General features: G+C 42.1%; 1 protein-coding gene across 2 annotated transcripts in view; it reads left to right on the top strand.

The window, feature by feature from the left end:
• The window catches only part of YY1 (YY1 transcription factor), a 15,437-nt gene extending 1,293 nt beyond the window's left edge, over nucleotides 1-14,144 (top strand). Inside the window, exons 2-5 of one of the 2 annotated variants that reach the window (XM_060271853.1) lie at nucleotides 5,162-5,312; nucleotides 6,084-6,144; nucleotides 6,489-6,647; nucleotides 9,047-14,144. In XM_060271853.1, coding sequence (XP_060127836.1) covers nucleotides 5,162-5,312; nucleotides 6,084-6,144; nucleotides 6,489-6,647; nucleotides 9,047-9,229 — 554 coding nt within the window. In that variant the 3' untranslated portion in view covers nucleotides 9,230-14,144. Of the gene's footprint in view, nucleotides 1-5,149; nucleotides 5,313-6,083; nucleotides 6,145-6,488; nucleotides 6,648-9,046 lie in introns of both variants that reach the window. The other variant, XM_035106012.2, reaches the window with a different exon arrangement.
• The last annotated feature ends 69 nt before the right edge of the window (nucleotides 14,145-14,213 follow it).

Genomic DNA, 14,213 nt, shown 5'->3' with positions numbered 1-14,213 from the left:
AGCCTTTTTTTAAGGGGAGATTTAATGCCCTCCTGCAAAAATAATTGTTGTAGGAAAGTTAACACTTCTGCCAGTTCTGAATTTGAATGTTATTGAATAGGGTAGGATTTGAGGCGGATGTATTCAGTTACAGTACTATACATTAAATGCCACTCCCTTTCAGATGCTCAAATAGTTGAACTAGTTAAACTTCATAACCTTCTCAGATGCCGTCTTCTGAAATCTTGACTGCATCTTTTTACATATCCTGTGTTTTATGGTATGGAAACCAAGTTTTGGTAACCAGTTCAACTTGCTGCATAATTGCATTTATGCTGTGCCTTATCTGAACTTGTGACAGTGGAGGTCAAAACAGTTCTCAGGAGTTCTCTTCCCCCCTTTTCATGCATGTGGAAAGCCTAATAGTTACTAGAATAATATCCTGAATTACTTTTTAAAAATGTGTTACTACACCAAATACGGTAACATGTACTTGCTCTCAAGTGACTTTTTATTTTGAAGTTAGGGGTTGAGTAGAGTTGCTTCTTAAGCAATTTAATAACTTGCAGCTTTCAAATTAAGCGAAGTCCTTACCTTCTGTTGTCATTGTGGGTAATTAGTTACATTCCAGGGTCCCATTATAGCACAATGCTATTTCTCAAACCATTAAGAAATCCCTCTCAGAGTTAGTAAGCGGAAAACTATTGCATGGCTATTGCATTGACCCTTGTCAAATAGCATCTTGTAAACTAGGGGTGGGTGGGTTGTGGCCCCCTAGAGTCTTAACACCTTCTAGAGCAGTGTTTCTCAACCGCTGTTCCGCGGCACACTAGTGTGCCGCGAGACGCTGGCTGGTGTGCCGCGACATGTGGCGACGAGAAGGGCGATTTGCATTGTCATGTGCCTGGCGGCTGCCAATAAACATCACTGACCCGCCGGAAAGCAATATTTCTCCTCCTCTTTCCCAAAGCTCAGTGCAAACGAGCCTGGCGGCCGCCAATGCATAACACTGACCCGCCGGAAAGCAATATTTGGCAAGTGTTTCTTACAGTCATAATTATATAGGGCGGCACAGAGTTAAATTTTTTAACTTTTTTAATGGTGGTGTGCCTCGTGATTTTTTTCACGGAACAAGTGTGCCGTGGCCCATAAAAGGTTGAGAAACACTGTTCTAGAGGGCTACAGATCCCCCACTCCTAGTCTATGTGCCATCCCTTTTTCAGAAGCCTAGTACATCTATGCCACTCCAGACTGTAGGTGGGGCTAAAATGTTTCAATGCTCTTCTGAACTAGGCATTACTTCCACATAGAAATTCAGATATCACCGAGAAGCATTTTAGCCTAGTTTCTCTCCCCCACCGCTTGTATAGTTTTCAGCAAACTGAAGCGGTACAGGCGTATCTCATTAAGAAGAATGAGAAGTGTATCTGAAGAAGTGTGCATGCACACGAAAGCTCATACCAAAATATAAACTTAGTTGGTCTTTAAGGTGCTACTGAAGGAATTTTTTTATTTTGCTTAAGAAGAATTCAGTGCAGGAAGATCTAGGTCAGAATACCCAGAAGTAGAAATGTAAGTTTAGATCCTAGTTATTAGAAATTCAGCATGTATCCGCATAATACGATGCCTTCAGCTGCATCACTAGCATTACATCACCTGTGGCCACTGGCATCCTATCATGTTACATTTAAGCCCCAAATCGTCCACTGATGCCCTTGACTATGCTTCTGAATCTTGACTGCATCCACATCAGTGCTACTGGATTTTTTCTGCTGTTATCTTTTGGGTGCTCAAGCCAGTTTGGGGTGTTGTTATGTACAGAAGATAAATGAACCAGATGTTCACCAGAACAGAAAATGGCTATAATTCATTTGGTTTCCCAAATTTGGAAGTGGTCACTATGTGAACAGAATGCTGGACTGGATGGGTGTTTGGTCTGATCCAACAGTGTTCTTCTTAAATTCTTGTATTCCCCATGCTAGTACCAGTAATCTGTTCAGTGTGATAATATACAAATATTATTGCTCAAACTGTGCATACAGCTTGCTTCTGCTAGGTTAGATGATGTCAAGTTAGGGTCCTAGAACCATACACTGTGAAACCTAAGAACAAAGTAACAGCAGCTCTTTAACCTCAATTCTTTGAAGGTATAATCATCCACCCTCAGATCCATTGAGGATTATTGAGGGTTCCTTTACCAGAGAGTATTCAACTCATCCAAATCCAATAGTTCAGGATACTTGAAAAGCACTTAATATTTTTTTTCTTTTTTTTTCTTTTTAAAAATACCGAATGTAAAATGATTTCCCCAGTTAGCAACAATGATTCATCCTAAGCACATAATTGGGGACATGAGCAAGTAAGACTTACGGGGAAAGTTCAGAAGCACTGATATGCATGCAGACCAGCATTATATCCAATTTCATTTCATTGTCTTCTTTACTGTGCATTGCAATCTTACTTGCTGCTGGTTACCTTTGCTTCTTTCTCCCATGGCTCCTTCAACTCATCTGTCATGTTACTTAAATCCTCATTCTTTATCCAGACTTAACATCTCTATTCATAAACTCAAATCCACCTTTCTAGAGCATTGATCACATTTGAATGCCAGAATTGTTGTTTTTTTAAAAAAAGTTATACAGTATAGGAATTATTGAGATTTGGACACTATTCAGGAGGATGGAATTCCTGAGAATCCTGCATTGAACTACTACTTGAAAATTATATTTAGAGCTAATAGTGGCATTCACAAAGAATGAACTGTATAGGTGTTTCACTACGAAGAATTTTCAAGGGTGGGCTATTCTTGATACCTCTCCTTGTCAGCTTATGTGGAAACTAAAACAATTCATGAATTTCCCCCTTTGCAGCAGACATTTGACAAATTAGCACATGGCTTATTCATTTCTTACATGCAAATATTATTTTTGGATAGTGTTAGGGGTAGAGCTATTCATTATTCTTTCTTACTGGGAGTTTAAACTAGCTAATTTCTTCTTCAGTGGAGGGAGGTATTCTTGCCCTCCCACTTGCAAGGTCATTGAAATTAGCATACTATATCCTCTGAGTGGAGAGAATTCATCTGGTCCTGCCCATCTTGATGCATGGGTCTTTTCATTGCAATCCCCACCACCCACCCCTCTACCTAGCCAGAGTGGGTCACGAGGTGGGCTTTTGGCTGAATATGTGTTCTAAGTTTAAAGGAGGCAGAGGGCCTTCTCGGTAGTGGCACCCGCCCTGTGGAATGCCCTTCCATCGGAGGTCAAGGAGATAAACAACTACCTGACATTTAGAAAACATGTAAAGGCAGCCCTGTTTAGGGAAGTTTTTAATCTGATATTTTAATGTATTTTGGTATTTGTTGGAAGCCGCCCAGAGTGGTGGGGGAAACCCAGCCAAATAGGCGGGGAATAAATAAATAAATAAATAAATCAACACCATATCCATTCCCTGCACAATTTCTGGGAGCCCTAGGAGAGGAAGGAGTTGCTCCTCTAGGAGAGCAAATTGGTATTGGTAGTGATGGAGGGGAGCACCCAGATGGCCTAACCACCCTGTCAGGCAGGGTGGCTCTGCTAGGTCGGTGCTAACCCTCATAGACAGGAAGGACAGATCAAAATGGGTGTAAGCCAGCAGATCTTTGGGCTACCCCACCCTCTGATTCTGGATAGTGTATCCGTCCACCTGGAGTTACAGAAGTGGATTAGCTAGCTCATAGTACAGGAGCTGCCGTGCCATCTTCTGGGGGGAATGCTCAAGAGGTGGAATAGGATCTACCACCCACTGCACCATTTGAAAAATTTGCGGTGCTTATCTAAGGCCCTTGTCTGGTCTTTGATTGCTGGGACCGAGGCGTTGCTGGGCATTTTTAACTAGCAGGCTTTCCTTCTCCCCAGACACCTTTGCAAGCCTTCACCCATGACAACTGACATCAGGACCAAAAGCCTGATGCACACACTGACAAGATGGGAAGGCTTTTTGCCAGATTCTAATGCTTCCCCTGAAGAAGTGGGTGTCTACAGCAGCCACAGCACAAATTAGTTTTGAGATACAAGTGATCTGCCCAGCATTCATAAGCAGGCAATAGGGACAAACGTGTACTTGTTTGGACAGACCATGTTATTTCAAAGACTCACAATAGCAGGCAGGGATCACAAGACCTTGTTCACTGCTGCAGGAAGCACTGTACCTGCCGTGCAATCTCCATGATCAATCCTCCTGGCTCATTTGGTTCTCAGCTGTTCTTTGGCAAATGGAGCTGTCAAGGAAGTTGGACAGCAGACAGGACAAAAAGGGGGCATGCTGGGTTGGGGGTGACTACTGTGAATCTGTAGGATCCTCCCAGTCCCCCATCACACCCTCTCACTGGAAGCAGTGGGAAGGAAAGGGTTTTAAAAGGACAAGCAGCCATTAAAGGCAAATGGGCAGGAGATCACTTGCCCCTTTCAGTCTTGCCTGTAGGATAAAGGGGCTTCCTCCACCACAGTCTCTCCCTCTCCCTTCGCCCTTAAGATTGCTTTGTTTGCGCTGTGCTATTTGTAGTTTTAAAAAGGAAAATGAATTGATGAAATATAGAAACTGCCGAACACCTTATAACAAGCTATGGCAACAGATTTTGATTACCCAAAATGTTCAGTTAGCATATGTGCCCTTCCTGCTGTTCATGTCTTTGTTGGGCTGTGGATTATATTTCTAGCAAGGAATTGGCAGTTGAAGAATTCAGTTCTTTAGAATTAAAAATTCCGAATTCTTCTTTAAGAGGGAATTATTATTAAAAGCAAATGGAAGTTAATTGCCACCTTATTGATCATGCTGTTGCTAAATTAAGCTGAAATTGGCAGAGTTTCCAGTGTATATATTTATAGTTGCAACTCATCATACATTGAATTTAGTATTGTATTCATTTGAAATAGGAAATAATTGCATGTTCTGTAAAGCTAGTGCTTAGTACTGGGGCGGTGGGCAGTGGGTTCTGTAAAGTACAGATTTGTAAGCAAATGACCATTTGATAATGCATTTTATTATCTTTTTGACCCTGCATATAGAAATAGCTTGAGGGATGTTTGCTAGCGCTAAGGGTGGGGGAGGTTGTGCTAAGGTACAGGCCTAGCCAACGGTGGTGTCCTTCGAGGATGTTAAATCAAAATTCAGTTTGCTCTAATCATTTCAGATGACAAAAAAGACATTGACCATGAGACTGTGGTGGAAGAGCAGATCATTGGTGAGAACTCCCCTCCAGACTACTCTGAATACATGACAGGAAAGAAGCTACCACCTGGAGGAATACCTGGCATTGATCTTTCCGATCCTAAACAGTTGGCTGAATTTGCAAGGTAAGTGGTAAGAGAATTGTTTTTCTAGTAAAAACATTATTCCATTATGCTCATTCATAATTATCAGATACTGACAAATGGTCTTTCTGGCATAAGAGTTCAGTCACTGAGATAGGAATTGTGAGTGTGAGGATGCGCTTTATTGTGTAGTTTAAAGCCTCCCAGTTCATGCCACAGTGAGAGCAGGTCACGGTGGTAGGTTACCCTCTCAGGATCTTGATCTTACAGGCATTTCTTTAGTCACCCTTGACCAGCTTCCATCACTCCATGGCTTTTCTTCCTCACCATAGAGACTGTCGTAATTGCTGTGAAATTTCTTCAGAGTTCTCTCTGATTAGGTCATTCTGGAATAAATTCTCTGGCTTGCCTGCCATATTCCTCAAGTTTCCAGATTCCTGTTTCAAAGTCCATTCTCTATTCCATCTTGCCTCCAGCCTCCTCCCTCTGGGCTCCATATCCTTAAATGTGCAGAGATAGGACCAGTCCCAGCACCTTTTCTCACTTCCTAACCCTGTTCCTTTGAGGTTTTATTCCCAGCCAAAGTAACAGCTTCCCCTCCCTCACAGAAGCTGAACTGTAAACTGTTTAGTTTCCTAGACAGTGGAATATTTCATGCCATCACACTAGCTCAGCCAATCAGTTTGAGACTTTGCCATCACAATTTCAATACGATACAGATGGTTTATGTCAGAAGATTACTTTTTTAATACAAAGCAAATAAGAATATATTTCCTTTTCACTGATCAATGCTGTTGTGCTTTTCTTTGCAAGAATGAAGCCAAGAAAAATCAAAGAAGATGATGCTCCAAGAACGATAGCCTGTCCTCATAAAGTGAGTGAAATATTATGGTTGCTGATAGCCAGATAAAGTAGTCAACAAAATGCTTTTTAACTTCAGAGTTTTTGCTTATAAAGACCACTTCGCTGTTCCTTTTTAAAAGTATGAGGAAAGTTGCATATATTTTGTATTGTATTAAAGTTGTATTGTTTCTGAAGATGGGAAGTAGAAGGGCAATGGCAACTGGAAAAAGGAAAAGCAGCTCATGTATTAAATAAAAATAAACTGAAAATGACTTGGCAAAAAATGTGAAGAGGCTAAATGTGTTTTAGTAGAGCACCTAGAAATTCTAGTTGTAATGCAGTCCACTGATGGAGCTTCATTGTATTCTCTCAAAGGGCTGCACAAAGATGTTCAGGGACAACTCTGCCATGAGGAAGCATCTGCACACTCACGGGCCTCGAGTACACGTCTGTGCGGAATGCGGCAAGGCCTTTGTGGAGAGCTCAAAACTAAAGCGGCACCAGCTAGTTCATACTGGAGAGAAGCCCTTTCAGGTAACTTCCCCCCCCCCAAAAAAACCAACTCTTGGTAGACATTTACACTGCATGTAGATTTCATCCTGAGGCCCAAAACCCCTGAAGGTACCTGTTCTCAGATAAAATTAGGTAACACCATTCTGGAAAGAATCTAAATGTGTAGACAGGATAATTCAAGTAACTGCCCAAGAGGCATTTCACACTAAATTCTTTCCTATCCTGTCTTGTTGGGCCATTCATGATGATATCTTTCCATAGTTACCAGGAGGTTTGAGATCAGGTCTTATAACAAGCAGCAGACTTAATAGCTGCTAGGCAAAATATACCTAGCAAAATGTAATTACATTCACACCCACACCCCAAAAGCATTTTATTTGCTGGCTACACACTTCATCATTGTCAGAGACTTAATTATTGGACCACTTGCAAGCAGTTGATGTAGATGGAGTGCAATATATTGAGAACTGTTTCTCCCTTTCCTGACATGCTGCATTTTCCCACTACAGGCCAGGCCTCAGAGGTTATATAGGTGTGGGATGTCTTTCACTGATAAGTCATACTGTCTAGTTTGCCAGCTCAAGATGTACAAACTGGACAACATCATAAACAAATTGTATGTGTGTTTTTTCTCCTTGAGGTTTTTAAAATGTGCTTGTATGCATACGTGTAATAGGAGCAATAAACAGAAATCTAGACAGTGGAGAAATTCTGTTCACAATCCTGTTCCTATTGTGAAAGCTGGCACTCTTAGAACTGTTGTTTTACCTCTTAGTAGTAGTAGTTTGCCATGGCTGGTATTCACCGTCCTTTATATAAAGCAATCAAGAATTGACTTTTGCCATGTTGTTGAACCCAGCCATTCATGCCTCTTCATCAAATATTCCTCAGCCTTTCATTGGCAAAAATTGTGCAAGAGGGCTATGAATGAAGCCGTGCATAGAAACAAGTCACAGATAGTGAATGCCAACTTGGATTTCAGTGGATAAAGTGATCATTGTCTTTATCCTCCAAAGAAGTACTTTGCTTGTTTGTGCCTGCTAAACTGTTCAGATAACACAGGCATTGCACCATAGCGTTTATAGGAAGGAATGGGTGAATTCTTCATGTCCATGAGATTCCTAAGTTCTTGGCTGTAAAGCCTGCTATTTGCAGTAATTTTTTTAATGTAACGTTGTGGTTAATTGGTGTACATTTATAATGTATTTTCCTGGGGAAATGTGGATTAAAGAGTAAAGGTGGTGCTTTAAGGATACCAAGAACTGCTTGTGTAATGTTACCTGAACTACTGCTTAACTGCTTTAGAAATGTAAAGCTTTTTCTTGAGATATATATGTTACTGCTAGTAATTTCATGTCACAAGGTATAGAATCATACCTTGTATGATTGTAAGCATTGTAGAGTTGGAAGGGATCCTGAGGATCATCTAGTCCAACCTCTTGCAGTGCAGGATTCTCAACCTGTTCATACACGACATGCTAAACATACCTAGCTTCTTCAACCATTCCTCATAAGGCTTGGCTTTTAGACCCTTGATCATCTTAGTTGCCCTCCTCTGCACATCTTCCGGCTTGTCAACATCCTTCTTAAATTGTGTTGCTTAGAATTGGACACAGTACTCCAGGTGTGGTCTGGCCAAGGCAGAATAGAGCGGGACTGTGACTTCCCTTGATCTGGACACTATACTTCTGTTGATGCAGCCTAGAATAGCATTTGCTTTTTTTTTTTGCTGCTGCTGCATCACACGGTTGACTCACGTTAAGCTTGTCTACTAAGAGTCCTAGATCCTTTTCACAGGTACTCCAAGCAAGCCAGGTGTCCACCATCCTATATTTGTACAGTTGGTTCTTCCTGCCTAAGTGTAAAACCTTACATTTGTCCCTATTGAAATTCACTTTGTTAGTTTTGGCTCAATTTTCCAATCTGTTAAAGGTCTGATTGAATCGCTATTCTGTCTTCAGTGGCATTGGCTGCCCCTCCCAGTTTGGTGGCATCTACAGATTTGATGAGCACCCCCCTCATTTCCTTCACCCAAGTCAATTATAAAGACGTTGGAACAACAATGGCCCAGGACATAACCCTGTGGCGTCCCACTTGTTACCTTTTCCCAGGGTGACGGGAAACTGTTAGTGATCACTCTTTGTATCAGTCAGTCAACCAGCAACAAATATGATCCTGTGTATGGAAGTCCATGGGTTTGAGTTTCAGCTTCATTCTGAATATTGTATGTTTGTATTGCATTTTCTAAAATGATTGCCCGCTGCCTTGTGACTACTGTGAGAGACTGTATAGAAATGGTGACTAGAAAATGTCAGCATGCTGTGAGCAAACTAATCATAGTTTCATGTTCACAGTATTTGAGGCAAAAATATTTGTCTTACTGAGACACGCTCCTAATGCCCTGTGTTTTCATTCAACAGTGCACGTTCGAAGGTTGTGGCAAACGCTTTTCACTGGACTTCAATTTGCGCACACATGTGCGAATTCATACTGGAGACAGGCCCTATGTGTGCCCTTTTGATGGCTGTAATAAGAAGTTCGCTCAGTCAACTAACCTGAAATCTCACATCTTAACACATGCTAAGGCCAAAAACAACCAGTGAAACTCTGCAAGAAGAAAGCTCTTGGACTCAAAGCATCTTACTTTACAGGAGAATTGTTGAAAATGAATAAGCCTCCCCTTTGTATATTGTTTCTAGGAAAGAATTTAAAAAAAAACAAAAAAAGAACTCTACACGCCTAAAGGACTTGTTTTTGATAAAGTGGCAAAATAAACTTTAAGGGTGCATTGCTGCAATGCTCGATTTTGCTCTATAATTTTGGTTTCGAGAGTACGGTGTTTTTGTAAAGCGTGGCCCCACCTGGAGGAGGCAAGACAGTTCATGGACTTGCATCAAAGACAGTTCTTTCTACAACAGTGCTAAAATTGGACTTTTCACATTGTTATAAATATGAAGCTCACCTGTTGCTTACAATTTTTTAATTTTGTATTTTCCAAGTGTGCATATTGTACACTTTTTGGGGATATGCTTAGTAATGCTATGTGTGATTTTTTTTCTGGAGGTTGATAACTTTGCTTGCAGTAGATTTTCTTTAAAAGAATGGGCAGTTACATGCATACTTCAAAAGTATTTTCCTGTAAAGAGAAAAAAAAGTTATATAGGTTTTGTTTGCTATCTTAATTTTTTTGGTTGTATTCTTTGATGTTAACACATTTTGTATAATTGTATCGTATAGCTGTAATGAAATCATGTAGTAACAAATATTAGATGTGATTTAATAGTGTTAATCAACTTAAAACCCATTTTAGTCACTTTTTTGGGGGAAAATACTGCCAGATGCTGATGTTCCGTGTACTTTCTCTTTGCCTGTTCAGTTAAGGAAAGTGGTGCTCAGTTGTAGAATGTATTGTACAGGCACTGACCTTTTAACAACACCTGATATGTACATCCCGTGTAATAGAGTGGGCAAAGAAATAAAACAGTGGTCCTGAAGAAAGAATATGGCAGAAAACGATCTGTAAGCACAGCCTATTTTTCTTCTGTTGTCCAGGACAAATTATAGTTCTTTAACTTCCCAGAAATTGGATGCTAAATAAAACTCTATTTACCTTAACTACCCCCCTCCCCAGCATTCAATTAGATTTTTAATGTAAGTGGTGTAGCTTCATCATAGCACTAAACCCCCAACCTGAATAACTCTTAAGCAGTTGTGGAGATTTTGATCTCTCTGGATCATATGGAGCCTCCCATTGGGCGCTGCAGCTTTGAGAGTGAAGTTTAGCATTCGTTTTTTACATTCAGCAAGTGGTGGAGCAGGACAACCTATAGACCTCTGCTGCCTTGGTCTGATAAGGTAAGGTGATGATAGTTGCACCCATTAGTGGGGTGAGTCGGGCATGTGAATTGAAACACCAGAATGCTGAAGTAACCTGTCCTTGGCTGGGGGAGCTGGTTCTTATCCTTGGGAATCTATAGTATAGTGCAGGTTGCATATTTTTGTTGAACAGAGCTGTGTTGTATAGTTGCTGTCATTTTTTCCTTCTTGGTGTCCAATAGCTGCCCTAAGTACCAAAACAGTGACAAGCCAACTCGGATCCTGAGCCAAGAAAAGGGTGGCTTCTGCATCAGTGATGTGAATTTAAATGATACAACCTATTTTGTTTTGACTGTAATGCGTTACTGTTGTACAATAATTCTGCATAACCTAATCAAGGGACAATGGCAAGAAGCTGTGCAGGGCACCCAAGCCCCACCCCTGATCACTGGAAATTTTAGTAGCTCCTGTAGAGTCCACCCCCCCCACTACATGTTGGCTGAGGGCGTCAGGAGACTCTTCAGGACCTTGTATGTGCAGGTGGGGGGGGGGCAGACCGAGCCATCTGCTTAGCTCTACATTGAATTCCTCTATTTTCAACCTTAAGGGCTAGGAACTGAGGGCTAGAAATGAGTTTCTCGACAAGCTGAAATCTGAACCCTGTACCGTGTGCTGCAACTTCTGTTTTACACTTCTGCAGAATTGTAGCAGCTTCTATAACCGCCTAAGAGATTTTTTAAAAACATTAAGCAGTTTATAAATGCTTTTAAATAAACACAACCCTGGTTGTACAGAAACTTCACTGCTGCAATGAATCTGCAATTATTAACGAAGATCTAGCTTTCAACAGGACAGAAAATGGGTATATTTATGCCAGTGTGCCCCCAGTGTCTGATTTTATATTCGAACTGGGTGGGAAGTGGGAATACAATTTTCATGTGTCAGCGACGCAACAAGAATAGCATAAACTATTGTTTCCAAAATGTAAATCTCTTGGGCTTAAGTTCTAAGTTCTTAATACAGGGAATGGGGGACTAAGGTACAGTACCTGCTCAAGACTGAAGGTTTCCCATCTTGAAGCATCACTTCTGCAATAGTTTCATAAGTAATGGGATCTTGTGTTTCTGGAGAAACTTGCCCACCAATTAAATTCATCTTGGGGCCATCTCAAGCCAAGCCTTAGTTTTGTTTCTATCTTGCAATAAAGTGATATCACCTGTTTTCACTCTGATTACACTAACGTAAGCCAGCATTGGTAGGCAAGTGTTTCCGTTTATGGGCTCAACCTAAAAAAATCATTTTCTTTTACACTTTGATGTGTAGCACTTGCAATTGTGTGTGCCTCCGTAGAACGATATTTGTGCCTAGCATGACATCAGGTTCTTTGTAAACACTTAATGACAAATTCATGTACTACTTTCTGTACTGCATAGCTAACTGTATACGGTAACTACATCTTATGTGTGAAAAGTGGCTTCTAAACTTGCTAAAACTGATTAAATTTCAGCTTATTTTTTAAAAGGGAAACAAGAGGAAGATGAAGGCATGGGGAGTATTTGCAAGTGTTCCTTTTCCCCCCGTTGGGTGTGCTGGTGTTTTTGACGTCTTGAAGAAGAGTGCTCTTGTTGCAGATCTCTCCTAGAACTTAAGAGCTGGAGATGTTGATAGCTGTCCATGCAGATGGGGAGCTGGTGAGAGTTTGGAGTCCCAACAATCTGCACAGCCACAAGTTTAGCCACCCCTTTGTTAGAGATGCAAGGGTGCTACTTCATCATGACACATGCCCCTTGCAGGATGCATCTGAAGAATACATGCAGGTCCCACTTTGTGAACACAATGCGTTCCCAGGAAATTATTTGTTAGGTGAGCGTTTGCATAGAACGAACTGATGATTTCCATTATTTCCTGTGAACAAATCACAGAATAGAAATGTTCACAATCTCCCTCCCTGAAATGGCTGCCGCCATTTGTTTTTGCAAAACAAAAATAAGAAAGTGGACAAACTGGTTGTTTGGACATCCGAATCAGCTGTCTGTGTAGCAAGGTTTGGGTATAATTCTTGGTGTTCAGCTAGCAGATTTTGGATACCTAGCATCCTGATAGCGGCACCTGCGTGTATATTTACAGTAATTCCTAAAAGAGAATTTAGCCTCTGAATTCCAGCTTGGGCAATGTCCACTTGCATAAGTGGGACTTTCCTTCCTCCTCCCTCTCATCCTCAGTGTGCCCTCAGAATCTGCTCTTGTCCTTGGGACCTTCTAAGGCAGTGTTTCCCATACTTTGATCTCCAGTTGTTTTTGGACTACAATTCCTACCATCGCTGATCACTGGTCCTAGCTAGGGATGATGGGAGTTGTAGTCCAAAGACAACTGGAGAACCAAGTTTGGGAGACGCTTCTAAGGCTTTAACTTCACCTTTAGAAATACCAAGTAACTTTTGCTGCATGTCTGAATCCTCATTTAAAAAATACCCACGGTACTGCACAAGTGTAGCTGTAGACCAGGCATCCCCAAACTGTGGCCCTCCAGATGTTTTGGCCTACAACTCCCATGATCCCTAGCTAACAGGACCAGTGTACAGGGAAGATGGGAATTGTAGTCCAAAACATCTGGAGGGCCGAAGTTTGGGGATGCCTGCTGTAGACTCTGCTGAACCTGAATAGGTATTTCAGTGGTTTGTTTATTCCCTGTGCTGGACTCTCAACTCCAGCCCCAGCTAATATACCAAATTCTGAGAGATTGGAAGGAGTTTTAGTCCTGCAACATCTGGAGAACCTCAGGTTCCCCACCTTTGATGTAGCGTAACCCTGAGGCTGCGTACCAGCACCCTTTGGAGTTCAGCGGCTTCGCTCTTTCCTTCCCAGGACGTTTACCTTATTCTCTGGTCACTGTTCATTTATTAAAAAAATACTACCATCTCCATAGGGTTAATGTTGTTGTCATTTAGTCGGGTCTGACTCTTTGTGACCCCATGGACCATAGCATGCCAGGCACTCCTGTCTTCCACTGCCTACCGCAGTTTGGTCAGATTCATGTTCATAGCTTCGAGAACACTGTCCAACCATCTCGTCCTCTGCCGTCTCCTTCTCTTTCCCAACATCAGGGTCTTTTCCAGGGAGTCTTCTCTTCTCATGAGGTGGTCAAAGTATTGGAGCCTCAGCTTCACGATCTGTCCTTCCAGTGAGCACTCAGGGCTGATTTCCTTCAGAATGGATAGGTTTGATCTTCTTGCAGTCCATGGGACGCTAAAGAGTCTCCTCCAGCCCATAATTCTCAAGCATCAATTCTTCGGCAATCGGCCTTCTTTATGGAACCTGAATATTTGTCAGCAAACTAAACAGCCCTTGGCTTACAGGACAAGTGGTCAGGGATGGTGGGAGTTGTAGTCCCAAAACATTTGGAGGGGCGAGTTTGCCTATGCCTGTACTAGCACCTCGCTTTTGGTACCGTGTTTCCCCCTTTTTAATACGTAGTCATAAAGTAAGCCAGGGCAGCAATTTTAAGCATTTGCGAAAGATAAGCCATACCCCGAAAATAAGACATAGTGTATCTCCATGCCTGCAGCAGCGCGGGCGGAGAGCTGAGCCAGCGGCCGGGCCTCTGTTGCTTCTAGCCCAGTTTCTAGTTTCTAGCCCAGCAGCTTGGAGCACCCAGGAGCACCGGAGCCAGCGGCCCTGCCTCTGCCTGGCCGAGGAGGCCTGCTGTTCCGCCGCCCGGAACCGGCTGCTGGAGCGCGCGGAGCGCCCAGCAGCCCCGGAGCTGAGCGCCAGA

Source organism: Zootoca vivipara, chromosome 1 (genome assembly GCF_963506605.1).
Source record: "Zootoca vivipara chromosome 1, rZooViv1.1, whole genome shotgun sequence".
NCBI lineage: Eukaryota > Metazoa > Chordata > Lepidosauria > Squamata > Lacertidae > Zootoca > Zootoca vivipara.
The sequence above is the reverse complement of the archived record's forward strand: the minus strand, read 5'-3'. Positions and strand labels throughout refer to the sequence as shown.